The sequence below is a fragment of the Micropterus dolomieu genome, linkage group LG12, assembly GCF_021292245.1.
Source record: "Micropterus dolomieu isolate WLL.071019.BEF.003 ecotype Adirondacks linkage group LG12, ASM2129224v1, whole genome shotgun sequence".
NCBI lineage: Eukaryota > Metazoa > Chordata > Actinopteri > Centrarchiformes > Centrarchidae > Micropterus > Micropterus dolomieu.
In genome coordinates this window covers 6,309,589-6,326,559 of record NC_060161.1, presented here as the reverse complement: position 1 = coordinate 6,326,559, position 16,971 = coordinate 6,309,589, and the positions used below count along the sequence as shown (strand labels likewise).

Below are 16,971 nucleotides of genomic sequence, written 5' to 3'. Positions count from 1 at the left end.
TTCAGTTTAAAATCTTTTATTTCGTTATAAAATTACATTCACACATTGAGTCCCTTTAGCCTTTGCCTGTACAACACTATAAAGATTCCCAGAGCTTCCGCTTTCCAACACTAGGGCCCCTTTACAGCTCTCTCAACCACCTTTTCTTCTCTTTCTTGTAGGGAACAAACAAATTTTAACAAGATTTAAAATCAAAACTACAATCACTAAATTGATTAAGCCGTTGCATATGATGAGCCGATTGACCAGCTTGACAAAGGCTGGGTTTAAATAAATCTTACCCAATGTAGAAGAAGAACATTATTCAACACACTATTCAAAGAAGGTCCATAAAGGAGAAAAGGGGCAGCAGAGGTGAAGGTTAATTATAAATAGCTTTGGCTGCAAGTGGGTGCATTTTCAGATGTACAAAAGTTTGTGAAACCAAAAATAAGGAGGCTATTTCCAATTTGTTTTACTTTCTGAAACAGACAATCCATGCCCACCTCACACAGCAATTGGCAAGGTGTGCGAAGAAGTGAAACTAGGCAGGGTTTGATGTTACCTTCGTCATTTCACGTGTGTACAACAAAGTGCAACGCCATAAAGAGAGACTGAGTGTGAGCCGTTTTTGCATCATGACTAAAAAGATTTATGTAACACAAACAAAATACTTGGCGGGAGGCAGTGGAATGCAGGATAGAGGAGGCAACAACAGCAGGCTTTCATCCCACCTTCCAGTGTGGACAATCAGGACAGCTAGAAACATGTTTGCTTTTAGATGTGATTAGAGAACATGTACTACAAAGTAGTTTGTTTGACATTGACATTAGTAAGGCCTTCAGGGCCACAGTCCGAAAAAAGGACAATATTTAAAATGAAGACTTTTCTCAGAATATTCTATGAAATCTTAGAACTCAATTCATTTGTCCCTAATGCTATTTCACATCCTGCACAGGCATCAGTGCCAATCTGATGGATTTGTTTTGCTGCAGTTTTCAGCAGATTGTACCTCGGCACATTTTCAGAATCTCTTCCCCATGTGCTTTTCTTTTTCATTTGTTCCACTACATGTAGGCACAGTACATCATTCTACCCCTAACATTGTAGAAAACATTTAGATCACAGTGAGACCTTACTCTTAGAACGCTGACGTTGAGCGTTCTATTACAGTCACCTGAGCTGCGGTTGAACTGATTCTGCAGCATTTTGATCTGAGTGAGAAACTTAGCTGATGTGGTCTATAAGTTTGTCATGAGTCCAAATTCTGACTTCTGATTTAAAAAGCAAAAACAATCACACTACGTTTCAGTGAATAATTGTAATCTATTTTCACTTGAAGAGATAAATAGATATATATTTTTATCTCACTATGGTTGCAGTAAAGCAACTCTTTGAGCAAAACAGTCCACAGTCAAGCTCAAGCTACAATCCTCCTGTAGACTCCAGCTTCCAACTTTAAATCTTTCCTTTACCCATTTTGCAACAACCACATAAATTTCCTACAAGAAATGAGAGAGAGGTTTTTGTCCAGAACTCCTGAGAGGACACTGTACAAACGATATCCCTGTATAATGAAAAACATGCCTACATTTTGAGGCAATACCAGGACGATTTTCCTCCGTAGGATTACAGAAGATTGTAAAATGTAACAAAACCCTAGAAGTGACAACCACTGAAACAAGACATCTACAATTAATATAATGATATTGCTTAAGAGAAATTATTTTCAAAAAATATTTGACTGAGTGAAATTAGCAATTCATTCATTTTTTTCCTAAGATACCATATGACTTGCCTGATGAGACAAGCTCAGTGAACATGTTTAAGCATGAATTTATTTTCGTGAATAGTTTTTCTGGTTTTCTAAAATCTGATTCACTCTACAGTATATGATGAATGATCAGTTATGAGCTTTTGGATTAACCCTACATGTGATTGCACAGAAGTTTATAGTATATGCCAACATTCTCATCCCTGTCCACAGCTTTTTATGAAGTGAACATGTCATGCATAAGAACACACCAATGCACACACTAACATTAGATTAAATACTAGGAGTGCAACAGTTCATATTCACTCTGTATTATCTGGTATGGTTTTGGTTCCAATTTCGGAATATTTGTCTCACCAGTTAAAATGATAAATATTGACCGCAACAGATTATTTCAACTGTAGCTTGTTACACACATACATTTAATTCCCTTGCTTGGCTGTCTGGATGTGCTATCTGAAAGCTGGTGTCTGTACTCAGTAAAATGTCATTTCCACCACTCTGTAACATCACTCTGACTACAAGTAGACAAGTGCTTTTGTAATTCAATAAGGCCAACAGAGTGGTGAGTCTTCTATGATGAAAATCTATGTAGGTGATCACATCACATCTCTTTCAGGAGCTGGAATCTCCCAGATCAACAGTTTCAGTTTATTACCTTAATAGCACTGGATCAGGACTTCCAGTTCTTGGAACAAGTAGGTAATTGCTTTTGCAAAGTAGACTCCGCCTGTCATTTCAATTTGGGTTTGGATTATTTATTATCTTTAGTTAGATTCAGTGAGTTTAGTCAATTCTGGACAGATTTAATAAAATGCAATCAAACTCCAGCCTTATGTGTAAGCATAAACATAAGATTTTTGCGCATTTGTAGGACCACACAAACATTTCCCAGAAACGTTCACTACACCTGCCCACTCAATGACACTGAATGATTTATACAAGCCGATCTGAACTGAGTCAAACCTAAGGCAAGCTGAGACAGAAAAAACAAAAACTTGAGGTATGTACCTACAATGATCCTGGTAAACTGCTGCGCCACTATATAATACATTCAAAACTGTCTGCCACCCTTTAAGAAATGCACTTTGTTTAAATTAAATGATTAACTAACTTGAACAATGCAGGCACCACTTACAGGAAGAACATATGTGATCCTGGTCTTTCCATGACTGACTTCCATTACTCATGCTGATGCTCATCCTGCCTGAGATGGCACTTCACACCAATCTAGATCACCAGCATCATTAACAACCGCACATTCAAAAGATAAATTATAACTGGGGCTGAAACGATTCATCGATTAAATCGATACATCGATTCATCGAGGCTTCATTTAAGCGATATAACTATATAGCACACCGTTTTGTACAGACATTACTGTCGCAAATCAGGCTTACGTTGTGAACACAACGTGATTATGATTATTGTTTGCAAAGTGGAGGAAGAGAGAGAAAATAGCGAGGGACGAAGAAGAAAGTGTCCAAAGTATGGGATTATTTCAAGTTAAAAGAAAACAACTCTGTAATGTCCGTCCAGCGTAAAATAAAACTTATGTGGCCTACCAACAGCATGACGGCATCTGATCTGAAATCACCCGGTGTTCTGCCACAGACAAGGTCACATTTTGCCGCCAAGCAAAAGTACTTCTAACGACGCATCAATGAATCGTTGAAATAATCTATAGAAGCTTCAAGTACTAAAATCATTATTAGCTGCAGCCCTAGTTTCCATCAATGTTCTCTTTGTTAAAGTTAGACAAACTCGACATTTCCATCTCATCTGGTACATCAGTCCACTTACTAAAAAAGTAAAGTAAAAAAGTTATTTTAGGCTGTGATGGAAATCTCAAATGCCTTTGGTTCATTATTCAAAATCCACAATGCAGTTCATCACCCCGGGCCCATCGTGTTAGGTTAGATGGGCCAACCCCAGAAAAAGAAATGAATTCCAAGAAACTTTTATAGAAATTCATAAAACATCAGATGTAGTAATGGACAGTAATTGTAACAGATGTTTATGACAAACGTCTCACGATTAAGTAGTGTTGGATCATCTAGCTTTGAACTGTAAATTTCAATTTCATCTTTCTGAGCTACTTCCTGCTTCAAATGTGACCGACAGTACCTATAGTGGTTGTGTGCTCAACAGAGGACTGTATACATTTCAGTTGCACGCACTTGTGGTTGCTCCTATAAAATGGCAGATAATATAATATTGGGGGTTGCCTTATGTACCTTAAAACAATAAATAGCAGAGTCTCAAATAGCTGCCTACCCCGTTTACTGGCCTGGTGTGGGAACAAATTTTGACAAATAAATGCAGGTCTCCATTAAACGCCTCTTAAACCCCTCCGGGTCGCCTGCTTTAGCCGCTTCTAAGCTGCTTAGATCGTTAAAGTATTTAAAAGAAATCCCTGTTAGCAAAAACCTCAGATGTCCTCTTCTTCTAAACACTCTGTTTTGAACTGCTTTTTCTACCAACGGTTCTGTTCTACGACATACGGAACCAGATGGAGCTGGTGTTCCATATATGGTCATTTGTGCCGCACAGCAACGCTCGGTCTGTCAGTACCACTCAGCGGCAACAACAGCCTGGTAACATGCTTCAGGTCTTGGCCAATCAGAAGACAGTAGGCTTTGAAGCTGAAGAAACACGGTGCAACTGTTTGAGTAATGTTGCTGGCCAATCTTGCTGGTGGTAAGTCCGACTATGTTTTGAACGGACAGCGGCGGGGCGGGATGGGTGGAGGAGTGGTGGGAGAAGGGCATTACGGTGGTAATCTTTACTCATTAGCATTGACGGCAACATTGCCCAGCACCATTGCTCTAAAGGTTGCTCTGTGTATCATCAGCTTGAGAGGGGAGGCTCTACAGCTTGTTTCAGACAGAGGCTGAAATGAAGGCCAGACACTTCAGTGGAGGAACAAACATTCTGTTTGTGTTTCAACTGCACAGTGTGTGTTATTTTCCTTGTTATATGTTGTCAAGTACATAACCAATGGGAACACAGGATTGTATAAACACAGAATTGTACTTTAATGGTAAAGTTTTTCTGATTGTTACCAAATCCCATGTGCAGAGCCAAACCAACAATGAATGTATCATACAAACAAGTACTTAGTGTATCAAAGCCTGATACTGCATCTTTTCTATGCCATATTCTTTTCCAAAAACTATTAAAAACAAACCCATCAGTAAGCCTGTTGCAGTGTGACGCATGCCTTCATTACCATGGACACACACTGTAGTTTACTTTTGACCAATTCCACATACAGGAAACATGCTGGAAATAAACACTAGAGCAGAAAATGCAGATTATTCCGCCACTGAAAATAGTCCCCATCAAATGCACTACACCCTAGTAACCAGAGTAACGTTTGTTAAAAACTACAGCGGCCAACTGTTTTAGGAAATTACTGAGTCTATTTTTTTATTTTTTTAACGAAACTACATTTGTGAGCTCTTTATAGTATTCATGTCATTCGAACAAACCAATGGGCTTGGGGCAAAGAGAAACAGACAGGGTATGAAAATCAGAAAGTACTCATATATAGACTAACACATTGTTAGTTTTGGTCTTTTCATGAGAAATGTTGATACTGAAATACAAAAAATATTGATTAACATCAGACACGCCCAGTTATGTTTTTCTGTCTAATTTCCTTACCTGTTGTCAATCTACCTTCAGTACCTGACAAAACTTCACGATAAGATGAGAGTGGTCACCCATCCCTTTGCATCAACGCATCAGTCAAACTACTAATGTCAGTATTCATTGTGGGTTTTATCTTAACTGTCAGATAAGCAAAGCTGGACTCCATCTCACCTCTTTAAAAATTAGAACACACAACCCTCCTGCAGCCACACACAAGTTTAAATTTATCCCAATCCCTCTACCCCACACACAGATCACACAAACACGCACGCACGCACACGGATAAAGGGCCTGTCAATGCAATAATCTTCCATTCTTAACTGAGTCTATTCCCCAGTTAAACACAGTCACCAGAGCCACAGATAACACAGAACCAACATCGTCAGTCCAAGCATGTTCAGTCCCAGATTCTGTCCCGTCCCATCATTCAGCCCTCTGCTCTAGTATCTACAGTCTCTCATAATGCTGCCGTATACTACGCCAAGCCCATTTCCTCCAACACGCTCCTAGGGGACTCATCCTCCTGTAAAGGGAAACACAAAAGCGTTAGAATGGAGGACTCGGTTACACTTAATACTATTTAAAACAAAAACAAATAAAACATATAATAGTAAATGGCTAATTTTAACTGCCACTATCAGTGTTTCCTAGCAATTACCTGAACTGTAGCAGCCTGTCTAATTTATCCCTCCCGCACAGTTTCATAATAAACAGATTTTTACACTCACCCACAGCGTGCTTGTTAAGCTAACAGCAAGTGTCATGAACAAGCTAAAACGTAAGCTGTCTGTATGCAGCATAACTGTTTATCTTCGTTGGCCATGACCCTTTAAATTTGGCAAATTCTTGTAAACTCAGCTGCTGGCTGAGATGGCAGCCCCACTTCTTAACCAGCCCCTGCACTCCTTACAAGTGATACCTGCAGGCAGTGAATCACAGAAGCAGCAGAGGAGGACTGACACTCACTGATGTCTGTGTTCTTCCATCTTTCTGATTGTCACTCACTATTTTGATCTCAGGAATATGATTTATTTTACTCACTTTTAGATGTGTTTACACTGAGTATATATAGTGACTCTGCTGTTGTAAAATCCAAAGTGCTTTACAAGGCTTTTGCCATTCATTCACGCACACACACACACACACACACACACACACACACACACCCCCCCCCGATGCCAGCGAGTTTCACCATCCAGCTCTCAATTTGTTCCAGGTGTTATAGGTGACCACCTAGGGATGGGCATCGACAAAACCAAAATGTATGTACGGTAGGGCTGCAACTAACAACTATTTTGATAGTCGATTAATCTATCGATTATTGAAACGAATAATTGACTATTCGGATTATGAATGGCTAAATTACAGAATGCGTCTTATTTAGCTATTAGCTTTTAAATTAAACTTGATTGCAGGATTAAATTAAACTTATTTTAGGCATGTGCTTATTAACAGTCACGACAATAAAATTAATACTGCTTTCAAAAATAGCCTACATCTTCTAATGAACGTTTCTGCTGCAGCAACAGAAAGTTCCACTGAAATCAAGTCCTGATCTGCTGTTTAGTGACGGAGCAGTTTAAAGGCCAGTACTGCAACACACCGGGACAAACTGACACTACAAAGAAAGGAATAACATCATGCATTACATTAGCCGAATTTACAGGGGGGTCAATAATAATAATGATTTCATAGTAGACAGCGTTTCACAACGTTTATATATTTTCCCCTAACTCAACAACTCACAAAATGGCGTGATTTTTTTACAGGAGTTTGGGGCTGATTACCCGCTGTCTCGCACATTGACAGGAGAACTGTTTTCTCTTCTTTAGAAAGTATGAAATTGTCCGATGTTGTCTAATCTTGCGCACTCGGTAGCAACACGTTCTCCAGCTGGGAACGTCGCCATGAGCCATACATCGTTTATGATTGTAAAGTAGGGCACATCTGGAATGTGAACGCGGCAGCTGTGCATAATAATTATGTCTATTAATCTCAGCGCCTTTAACAATCAATCAAATTGTCCAAGGGAAACTGTATAGAAAACATTACAGCTCATAGCGAGAAGTAACACGGCTTTAACGTGAAGCTAGCTTACTGAGACGAGTCTTCATCTACAGAGCAACAACATTAAGAGCCTCCTCCTCAGACGCTCCGGTGCAGTCGCTGCAGTTAACAACCTTTTTAACTGAGTGAAGAGTGAAATGCTGCCACACTTTGGAGGTTTTAGGTTGTGAAGGTGTTAATGCAGCACTGATGTTGTGCTGTTTTAGTAATTTTACTGTTCACAACACTTTACTCCGTTAAGCTGACGGTGTCGTTACGGCCCGATGGCGTCATGAATGAATTGACTGATGGACATGATTTTCATTGACTATGTCGATTAGTTGTTGCACCCCTAATGTACAGTATCTCACAAAAGTCAGTACACCCCTCACATTTTTGTAATATATCTTTTCATGTGACAACACTGAAGAAATGACACAGGTGAGTACACCCCTAAGTCAAAATGTCCAAATTGGGCCCAAAGTGTCAATATTTTGTGTGGTCACCATTATTTTCCAGCCCTGTCTTAACCTTCTTGGGCCTGGAGTTCACCAGGGCTTCACAGGTTGCCACTGGAGTCCTCTCCTCCACCTTCCGTTTGAGGATGCCCCACAGATCAATAGGGTTTAGATCTGGAGACATGCCTGGCCAGTTCATCACCTTTACCCTCAGCTTCCTAAGCAAGGGAGTGTTTGTCTTGGAGGTGTGTTTGGGGTCGTTATTCTGTTGGATTACTGCCCTGTGGCCCAGTCTCTGAAGGGAGGGGATCATGCTCTGCTTCAGTATGTCACAGTGTATGTCGGCATTCATGGTTCCCTCAATGAACTGTAGCTCACCAGTGCCGGCAGCCCCAGACAGCAACACTACCACCACCCACGCTTGACACCATCTGAACCATATAAATTTATCGTGGTCTCACTGGACCACAGGACATGGTTTCAGTAATCCATGTCCTTAGTCTGCTTGTCTTCAGCAAACTGTTTGAGGGCTTTCTTGTGCATCATCTTTAGAAGAAGGCTGGGACGACAGCCATGCAGACCAATTTGATGCAGTCTGCGGCGTATGGTCTGAGCACTGACAGGCTGACCCCCCCCCACCCCTTCAAACCTCTGCAGCAATGCTGGCAGCACTCAGACATCTATTTCCCAAAGAAACCTCTGGATTTGACGCGGAGCATGTGCACTCAACTACTTTGGTTGGCCATGGCGAGGCCTGTTTTGAGTGGAACCTGTCCTGCTGAACCGCTGTATGGTCTTCTTATAGCCTAGCCCATCTTTATGTAGAGCAACCATTCCTTTTTTTCAGACCCTTAGAGAGTTCTTTGCCATGAGGTGCCATGTTGAACTTCCAGTAACCAGTATGAGGGAGTGTGAGAGCGAGAACACCAAACTTAACACACCTGCTCTCCATACACACCTGAGACCTTGTAACACTAACGAGTCACATGACACCTGGGAGGGAAAAATGGCTAATTTGGCCCAATTTGGACATTTTCACTTAGGGGTGTACTCACTTTTGTTGCCAGTGGCTTAGACATTAATGGCTGTGTGATGTGTTATTTTGAGGGTATACACTCAATATACAAGCTGTACACTCACTACTTTACATTGTAAAGTGTCCAACAAAGTGTCATTTCTTCAATGTTGTCACATGAAAAGATATAATCAAATATTTACAAAAATGTGGGGGGTGTACTGACTTTTGTGACACACTGTATGTATATGAAGCTCTGAGTACTGAAAACTGCCATGCCTTTAAAGCTGAAGGTGTGTTCGGATTCATCCAGTAATCTCGCTTACATATTCTTTTATCAGATAGGTTCTGATTTCAAACTAAACTTGGCCAAATAGTTCCAGGAACTAATGAGCTTCAGGAACTAGAGGAAGAGAATGGAACTAAAAGCCCTTTATGCCTATTCCTGTTTGTGTTTACAGTCATTAAGAAGTTCATAAAATATGTTTTCACTGTTGAAAATTATAAGAAATGTCTGCTCCTTGTTGTAACAACTTGCAATACTCAAATTACTTAAACAGTAGTTCACATTTGCAATAATACTAAACACTTGTTAATGGAAATCTATTTTGTTTTTGTGATAACCTGCTAACTGACAAAACAGGACAGAAGCTCATACCACAAGCCACCTTGGTGGAGGTGGTGGGTGAAACCCTAAAGCCCCGGGGGCCTCATTTATAAACGGTGCGTACATTCAAAACAAGACTGGAAACATGCGTACGCCACTACCCAAGCAAAGGTTGTGATCTATAAAAAACAAACTTGACGGGAAAATACGCATCCATGCAAACTCTGAGGCATGTGTACGCACATAAACTGAAGAAACGGCAACTTACATGGCAGGAGGATGAAATGGTTTGAATGAATAGGCCTACTATTGTGTAGAATAAATCGAAATATTACCTCTGAGTATTATAGGCTTAAAGCCTTTCTGAATAAATAAACACAAGTTTGGTTGATTTTCCTTAAAGGTGCATTACATAGTTTCCTGCGGCCACTAGCGGTGTGGTTCTAAGATTGCTACCAGTCGTGTGGTCGTATGCGTGCTCGCATGAAGTCATGAGCGAGCATAATCCAAAACACAACCACTGTCATACAGAAATCCTGCAATAAACACAGGAACACCAGCATGCAGGCTGTGGCTTTTCTCCAGACATGTTCAGGCTCTGTTACTTCAACGTTCCCGTCTCAGAGGCAGATCAATGATAATGAAACCGTTAGTGAGCTGGAATGGATATTATAACGAGACTTTGTCACACTTTATAACAGTTAGACCGCAGTCAGTAACTTTACTGTAACTAGTGACAGTGCATGGCTCTTCCTCTGTGTTGTTGTGACCGTTTTGTTGCACTGTTTTATGTTGTGTGGGTCACGTTAGTTACAGCGACTGAGAGGTGGAGAAGCTGTGTATCTGAGTATTGGTAAAACCACAATAAACATAAACTGAATGCTATGAAGAAAACAGCGGCAGGTCCAAGCTACTGTAGTGTTAGCTGGCTGCTCCTGGCTGCATCACTATAGGCTAACGATAGTAAACAAATCGCTCCACGTTTGTTTTTTGCCGTTACATCCTTTCTTGCAGGCTAAATCAACAGTGGTACACATAATGTGGAAAGCTAACGTTATATAACTTTGCACCGGATAACAGCAACTATTCGGCGTTAGCCTGCGAGCTAACGTGACTTTCTCTGTGTTTCTCCAGCTTTACTAATGCTCACTTTGTTCTTACTCGACATCATCTGAACCTGTTTGGTCTGATGGGCTTCAGCACATAAACCTTTATTGTTGTTTTGGATCCTTACGTGGAGCCTGTGTTTTACTGTGAGCTGGTTGTTTTATGCTGTTAGTGGACTGCATGTCGTTAGCTGCCGTGTTGTCGCTGTAGTCGGAGAGAGGCTCGGGAGCGCGCACAGGGCTGAATCCGACCCGGAGACCTCACATTAAAAGCAGAACAGTGGCTGATGCAAGCAACGGAGAAAACAGGCGTGTGCTTCATTTCTAAGTGAGTTTTGAGCCCACTGACAATAAGGCAATGAAAATTTGATTTATTAAAATCAAACACTTACATATAACCCCTTTAAGTGTGCAATAAAAATATAATTTAAGATCATTTTCAGCGTAAAGAAAAGTAACCATGATTTAGGATAATAAACACAAACGGAGATATCTCCATAAGAACGCCTCAAATGCGTTGCACAGTTTAATCGGGAATCATATTAAGTAAAACTTGCATTCAGTGCAATTTATTCTCATAAATAGGGTGAACATTAGGACCAATTACATTTAAATTGATGCGTTTTCAAAGCGTCAGTCGAGCAAATACGGGGGAATCCAAATAAGTACATGGGTCATCCCGTCTTGTGTATCCCTCTCCACCTCCATCACAACTCATTAGGGATGCACAAGCGTTATATGTAAGTGTGCGTTTTACCCACCAAACAACATGCTTCAGCTTCACTAAGGAACGTCAGTGTCACACTGGGTTAAATTTCTGTAGCTTTTGTCAGAATTTACCATCCTTTTGTTCATGCAGTCAGTACGTATTAATATTAATGAGGGGCATTTCACTACCATTTATAGGCAACTAGAAGAAGATGATACTTTATTGTCACATACATGCATTGCGATATTCATTCTCTGCATTTAACCGATCCCCTCAAGGGAGCTGTGGGCAGCCGCTGTGCAGCACCCGGGGACCAACCCCAGAAATTTATCAGTGTCTGATCAATGGCGCCGACTGCAGAACCTAACATATTTTTGATGGGTGTTTAAAGGGTCGGACAAGGAGCTCGCTCACATATGCCACATTTCAAGTTGATTGTGATTTAAAGAGAGAAATTGGTGTAGGACGTGCATGCTCACCGTTTTATAAATCTGTATATTTTTGTGTGTACGCACTTCCTGTATTTTGTACGTATGTCTTTTCTACGTACAGTTTTATAAATGAGACCCCAGGTTACCTCTTGCAGTAGGTCAGCTTGTTCAATGGCTTTGAGGACACTCTTCTTAGACGTGTCCTGGATCTCTCCTCCCATCAGGAACTCATCTAGAATGAAGTAGGCCTTCTCAAAATTAAAGATGATGTCCAGCTCACATACCTGCCCAAAACAAACACAAATCAGCAACGCAGCCCGCAATGTCTTCACATGTTCTTGGGGAGTAAAAATTCTCACTTAAGTCTGTAACCTTAGTTTAGCATTGTGACAAAGCACAGAGAGAGAGCAAACAGCTCAGGAACAACTCGAGAGATTCAGAGATTTCTGACTTACACTGCCAAAGTACTTATCCAACAGCTCTACAAAGCGGTGGATGACTTCCAATGTGATCAACTCATTGTCCTGCTCTTCAATTGCACAACAGAAATACAAGCTGGCATACCTGCATGAATACATAAAAAACACCATAAAAATATAATAACATCTGGCATAATCAACTCAGAGGTGACTAAAACACACACACACACATTTTTAACAAAGTAAAAACATGCATGTAGACATATGAAGTATGTATGAATCCATGTCAATAAGATACCAAAGTTAAATGTTAAGCTACATTTACTTTTATTGCCAATAGATGCCGGCTGAAAGGAAACATCAGTTAATGTTTTACTGTCACAACACTCGTGGGCCGACTGTGTATATGCACATGTGAATCTCATTATATTTGTGTATTCTGCATGTGCATCATTCATTTTGCATTAAATAAATGTCTTACTTAGATGTATTCTCATGGGGTGTATGACAATTATAGCCTTCTCCTTTCAGCTGCAACTTCAATGCTGTGAAACGGACTTCAGATAAAAAATATAAAAACATAACTTAAAGAGGTTAGCAGGCTTACTTTCAGCCTTGTACAAAAAGTACAAGGCTTTAGCAGGGCTGTAACCAGCTATGAGGTCACCGTGGTCTGGACCTCCATGACTCTATGTAGGCTATAGCCTATCAATAAAATAATTTGAATAAAAACCACTGATAACACAATCAACTTAAATGAAGGCTTTAGGACCAAGCGGACGCAGCGGATTATACCGTCGCAACCATCATTTCAACAAACAGGGTGTAGCTTCTCCCCATTAAGAGAGACACTGTGTGCATTTACGCACGAGGCACAGTAACATAACTTCATATTTAAATTTCCCGACACGCCGCCAAGATTGGTCAGAATCTAATGTTAATTAGCAGAGTTTCCTTTGTCCTGTGAAGTTTATAAGAACAGTTTTTAGTCTTGCTGCTTAAATCTCCCAAGGTATTTTCTGTGACATAACATGGAAATGTTTAAATGACTGACAGCAGCCTCTCTAATCATGAAAGTACAGCATACAGCAATACAACCCAATAAAGAAATCACCTGGAAAGTTAAAAGGACCGGTAGAAGTGGGCTAAACATTTGAGACATATTTAGCCTAATGCATGTTGTGAAGATTAGCATACCAAGGTTTACCTGTTTGCACTACCTGATCATAGCTTGTGTATCTCTTTTATGCAATTTTAGTGAGTCAAGCAGTGGGGAGAGAAATCATGATGAACAGCCTGTTGTCAGCGTGTCCACTGCGCGGTTTAAGCCTTCACTGCGCACGGACACACACACACACACACACACACACACACAGGGGCATTATGTAGCTTCCAGCGGCCACTAGTGGTGCGGTTCTAAGATTGCAACCAGGTGTGTGCTCGTACGCGCTAACATACAGAAATACAAGAATAAACACAGGAACACCAGCATGCAGGCTGTGGCTTTTCTCCAGACATATTCAGGTCATAGGTTCAGGCTCTGTTACTTCAACGTTCCCGTCTCAGAGGCAGATCAACACCAGCGCCGTACCTTTCATTCAGCGCAGCGAGCCGCATTTCAGCTCAATACTCCTGAAAAAGGCAGAGTGACAGCGGCTATAGACAGACAGGGAGAACAGACAGAGCTGGAAACTCAGGTGAACTCCCACTGCAACGTTACAGTAATAGATTTATCAACTGCAGGTTGAACTAATCCATGCTCATTACATGATCGTGGATATTATGAGATTGTGTCACACTTTATAACAGTTAGACCGCAGTCAGTAACTTTACTGTAACTAGTGACAGTGCATGGCTCTTCCTCTGTGTTGTTGTGACCGTTTTGTTGCACTGTTTTATGTTGTGTGGGTCACGTTAGTTACAGCGACTGAGAGGTGGAGAAGCTGTGTATCTGAGTATTGGTAAAACCACAATAAACATAAACTGAATGCTATGAAGAAAACAGCGGCAGGTCCAAGCTACTGTAGTGTTAGCTGGCTGCTCCTGGCTGCATCACTATAGGCTAACGATAGTAAACAAATCGCTCCACGTTTGTTTTTTGCCGTTACATCCTTTCTTGCAGGCTAAATCAACAGTGGTACACATGATAGTAACATGGGTGGCGTTAGTTGGTGAACGTTATATAACTTTGCACCGGATAACAACAGCAACTACTTGCCGTTAGCCTGCGAGCTAACGTGACTTTCTCTGTGTTTCTCCAGCTTTACTAATGCTCACTTTGTTCTTACTCGACATCATCTGAACCTGTTTGGTCTGATGGGCTTCAGCACATAAACCTTTATTGTTGTTTTGGATCCTTACGTGGAGCCTGTGTTTTACTGTGAGCTGGTTGTTTTATGCTGTTAGTGGACTGCATGTCGTTAGCTGCCGTGTTGTCGCTGTAGTCGGAGAGAGGCTCGGGAGCGCGCACAGGGCTGAATCCGACCCGGAGACCTCACATTAAAAGCAGAACAGTGGCTGATGCAAGCAACGGAGAAAACAGGCGTGTGCTTCATTTCTAAGTGAGTTTTGAGCCCACTGACTGATAAACATTATTTGCCAACGTATTTCTTTATATATCATTAGTTTGTGTGGATGTAGTGTATAACATTGGTTGTGTTTGGTTTAATTTTGGTAGGAATTTCCATAAATACACTATCAAAAAAAAAAAAATCTGTAAATGCTGTGTATACCACCTTTGTACTCTTTTCGACCACTCAAAGCGCTTTTACACTACATCACATTCACCATTCACACACATTCATACACTGGTGGAACAACCACCAGGGGCAATTCGGGGTCAGTATATTGCCCAAGGATACTTTGACATGTAGCCTGGAGGAGACAGGTATTGAACTGCTGACCTTCCGATTAACAGGCAACCCGCTCTGTCTCCTGAGCCACAACTGCCCCGGACACCCTGGAAATCTGGACCTCATTAATATCTACCCTGGATCGAATCACCGGTAAAATCTAATAAAAATCACTGAAAAAGTTTAACGACTTTGCCCCAAAATAAGGTTTAAAAAGCGTTTTTCCCAACCTGTTACTGTGCATGCGTCACTACTACCACGCATGCGCAGCTGAAGAATAACAGACCCTTACGTCAGTGGAACCACAGGATTGACTGAAATATGTTTCCCGCTTTGGCTAACAAAAGGTTAAAGGTGTAAACAGTCCCCCCCGTTAGTACCTAAACCTAAGTCACTGACTATGCATGTCGACTGGCTAACCCTACATCTGTGCATACCGGCTGCTGACGGTAGTGTTTCATACGGACACTGAAGGGTACGTTTAGCATAAAATACTTACGCTTTGTCACGCTGTCGGAAAGCGTCAGTTATGACGCATTGAGATGAGAATGCGTTGGTGAGTGTGTGGAAAAGAGAAGTAAAGAGAAAAGGAGCAGATTTTATCTCTCTCTCTCTCTCTCACACACACACGTTTGGTCTTCTATCCCCATGGGGCATCTCATCGGCGTTCTGCATTCCCTTGCCCCTTTCCCTATCCTTAACCAACAACACGGTGTGTTATGTTACACACTTTAGCACTGCTTTAATCTTGACAAACTGCAGAACTGCAGTCTCTGTACATTTCCAGCTAAACTGAGGTATATCGCTGTGCTTGACGTGCATGCCTGCCGAGAACTGCATGCAAATCCCAGTTCTTTTTACATTTTTATTTACAGAATTATATGTTTATATTTATATAATAGGTATAATCTGTAATATGTAAAATCAGACATCGAGTGACCCCATATAGTCAAAAGGTCAAAAAGTCAAGGCGCCGCAGAGGATGGCAGCCTCTAGATTACGATCCATAGTGCTTTTTGTGTTTTTGTTTACTAACTCTGTTTTCTGCGATCCCTCTCTGGTAACTTTTACCAGAGAAGAGCTCTTAAGCATCGGACTTTCAAGTGGAGGAGCGGCAGCTCTGTATGGGATCCTCCGGAGACGCCGGGATAGCGTGCAGGCCTACGGACACTTACTAACTACAGGAGACCATCCCCCAACACTGCTGGTACTCAACAACTGGCTGACAAGCTGAATGGTTTCTATTGTAGGTTTGAAAAGCCCAGAGTCACACCTCTCCCCCACTCCAACACCATCTTCAAACAGTCACCTTCCCCAACTGCCACGCTCTCAACCCCCCTCTCCGAACCCTCACCTGCACTCACAATTTGTGAAGGGGATGTGCGCCAGCTCTTCCAGAGGCAGAAGATCAGGAAGGCTCTTGGCCCCCACTGTGTGTCAGCATCCTGACTGAAAATCTGCACTGACCAGCTGGCCCCCATCTTCTCACAGATCTTCAACAGATCACTGGAGCTGTGTGAAGTTCCCTCCTGCTTCAAACGCTCCACAGTCATCCCGGTCCCCAAAAAACCCTCCATCTCTGGACTGAATGACTACAGGCCCGTCGCCCTGACATCTGTAGTCATGAAGTCCTTTGAAAGACTGGTGTTGGCCCACCTGAAGGACATTACAGGCCCCCTGCTGGACCCCCTGCAGTTTGCCTACAGGGCCAACAGGTCAGTGGATGATGCTGTCAACTTGGGACTGCATCACATCCTGCAACACCTCGACTCTCCAGGGACATATGCAAGGATCCTGTTCGTGGACTTCAGCTCGGCGTTCAACACCATCATCCCGGACATCCTCAGCACCAAACTCACCCAGCTCACTGTGCCAGCCTCCACCTGTCAGTGGATCACAGACTTCCTGACTGACAGGA

At 41.7% G+C, this 16,971-nt stretch overlaps 1 protein-coding gene across 1 annotated transcript in view; it reads right to left on the bottom strand.

Moving 5' to 3' along the window:
• Positions 1-16,971, bottom strand: part of ap1s1 (adaptor related protein complex 1 subunit sigma 1) — a 25,883-nt gene continuing 8,912 nt past the window's right edge. Inside the window, exons 3-5 of the mRNA XM_046064767.1 lie at positions 12,238-12,346; positions 11,929-12,066; positions 1-5,933 (exon numbers count right to left, since the gene is read on the bottom strand). Of these exons, the coding sequence (XP_045920723.1) occupies positions 5,886-5,933; positions 11,929-12,066; positions 12,238-12,346 (295 nt within the window). The 3' untranslated portion in view covers positions 1-5,885. The remainder of the gene's footprint in view (positions 5,934-11,928; positions 12,067-12,237; positions 12,347-16,971) is intronic.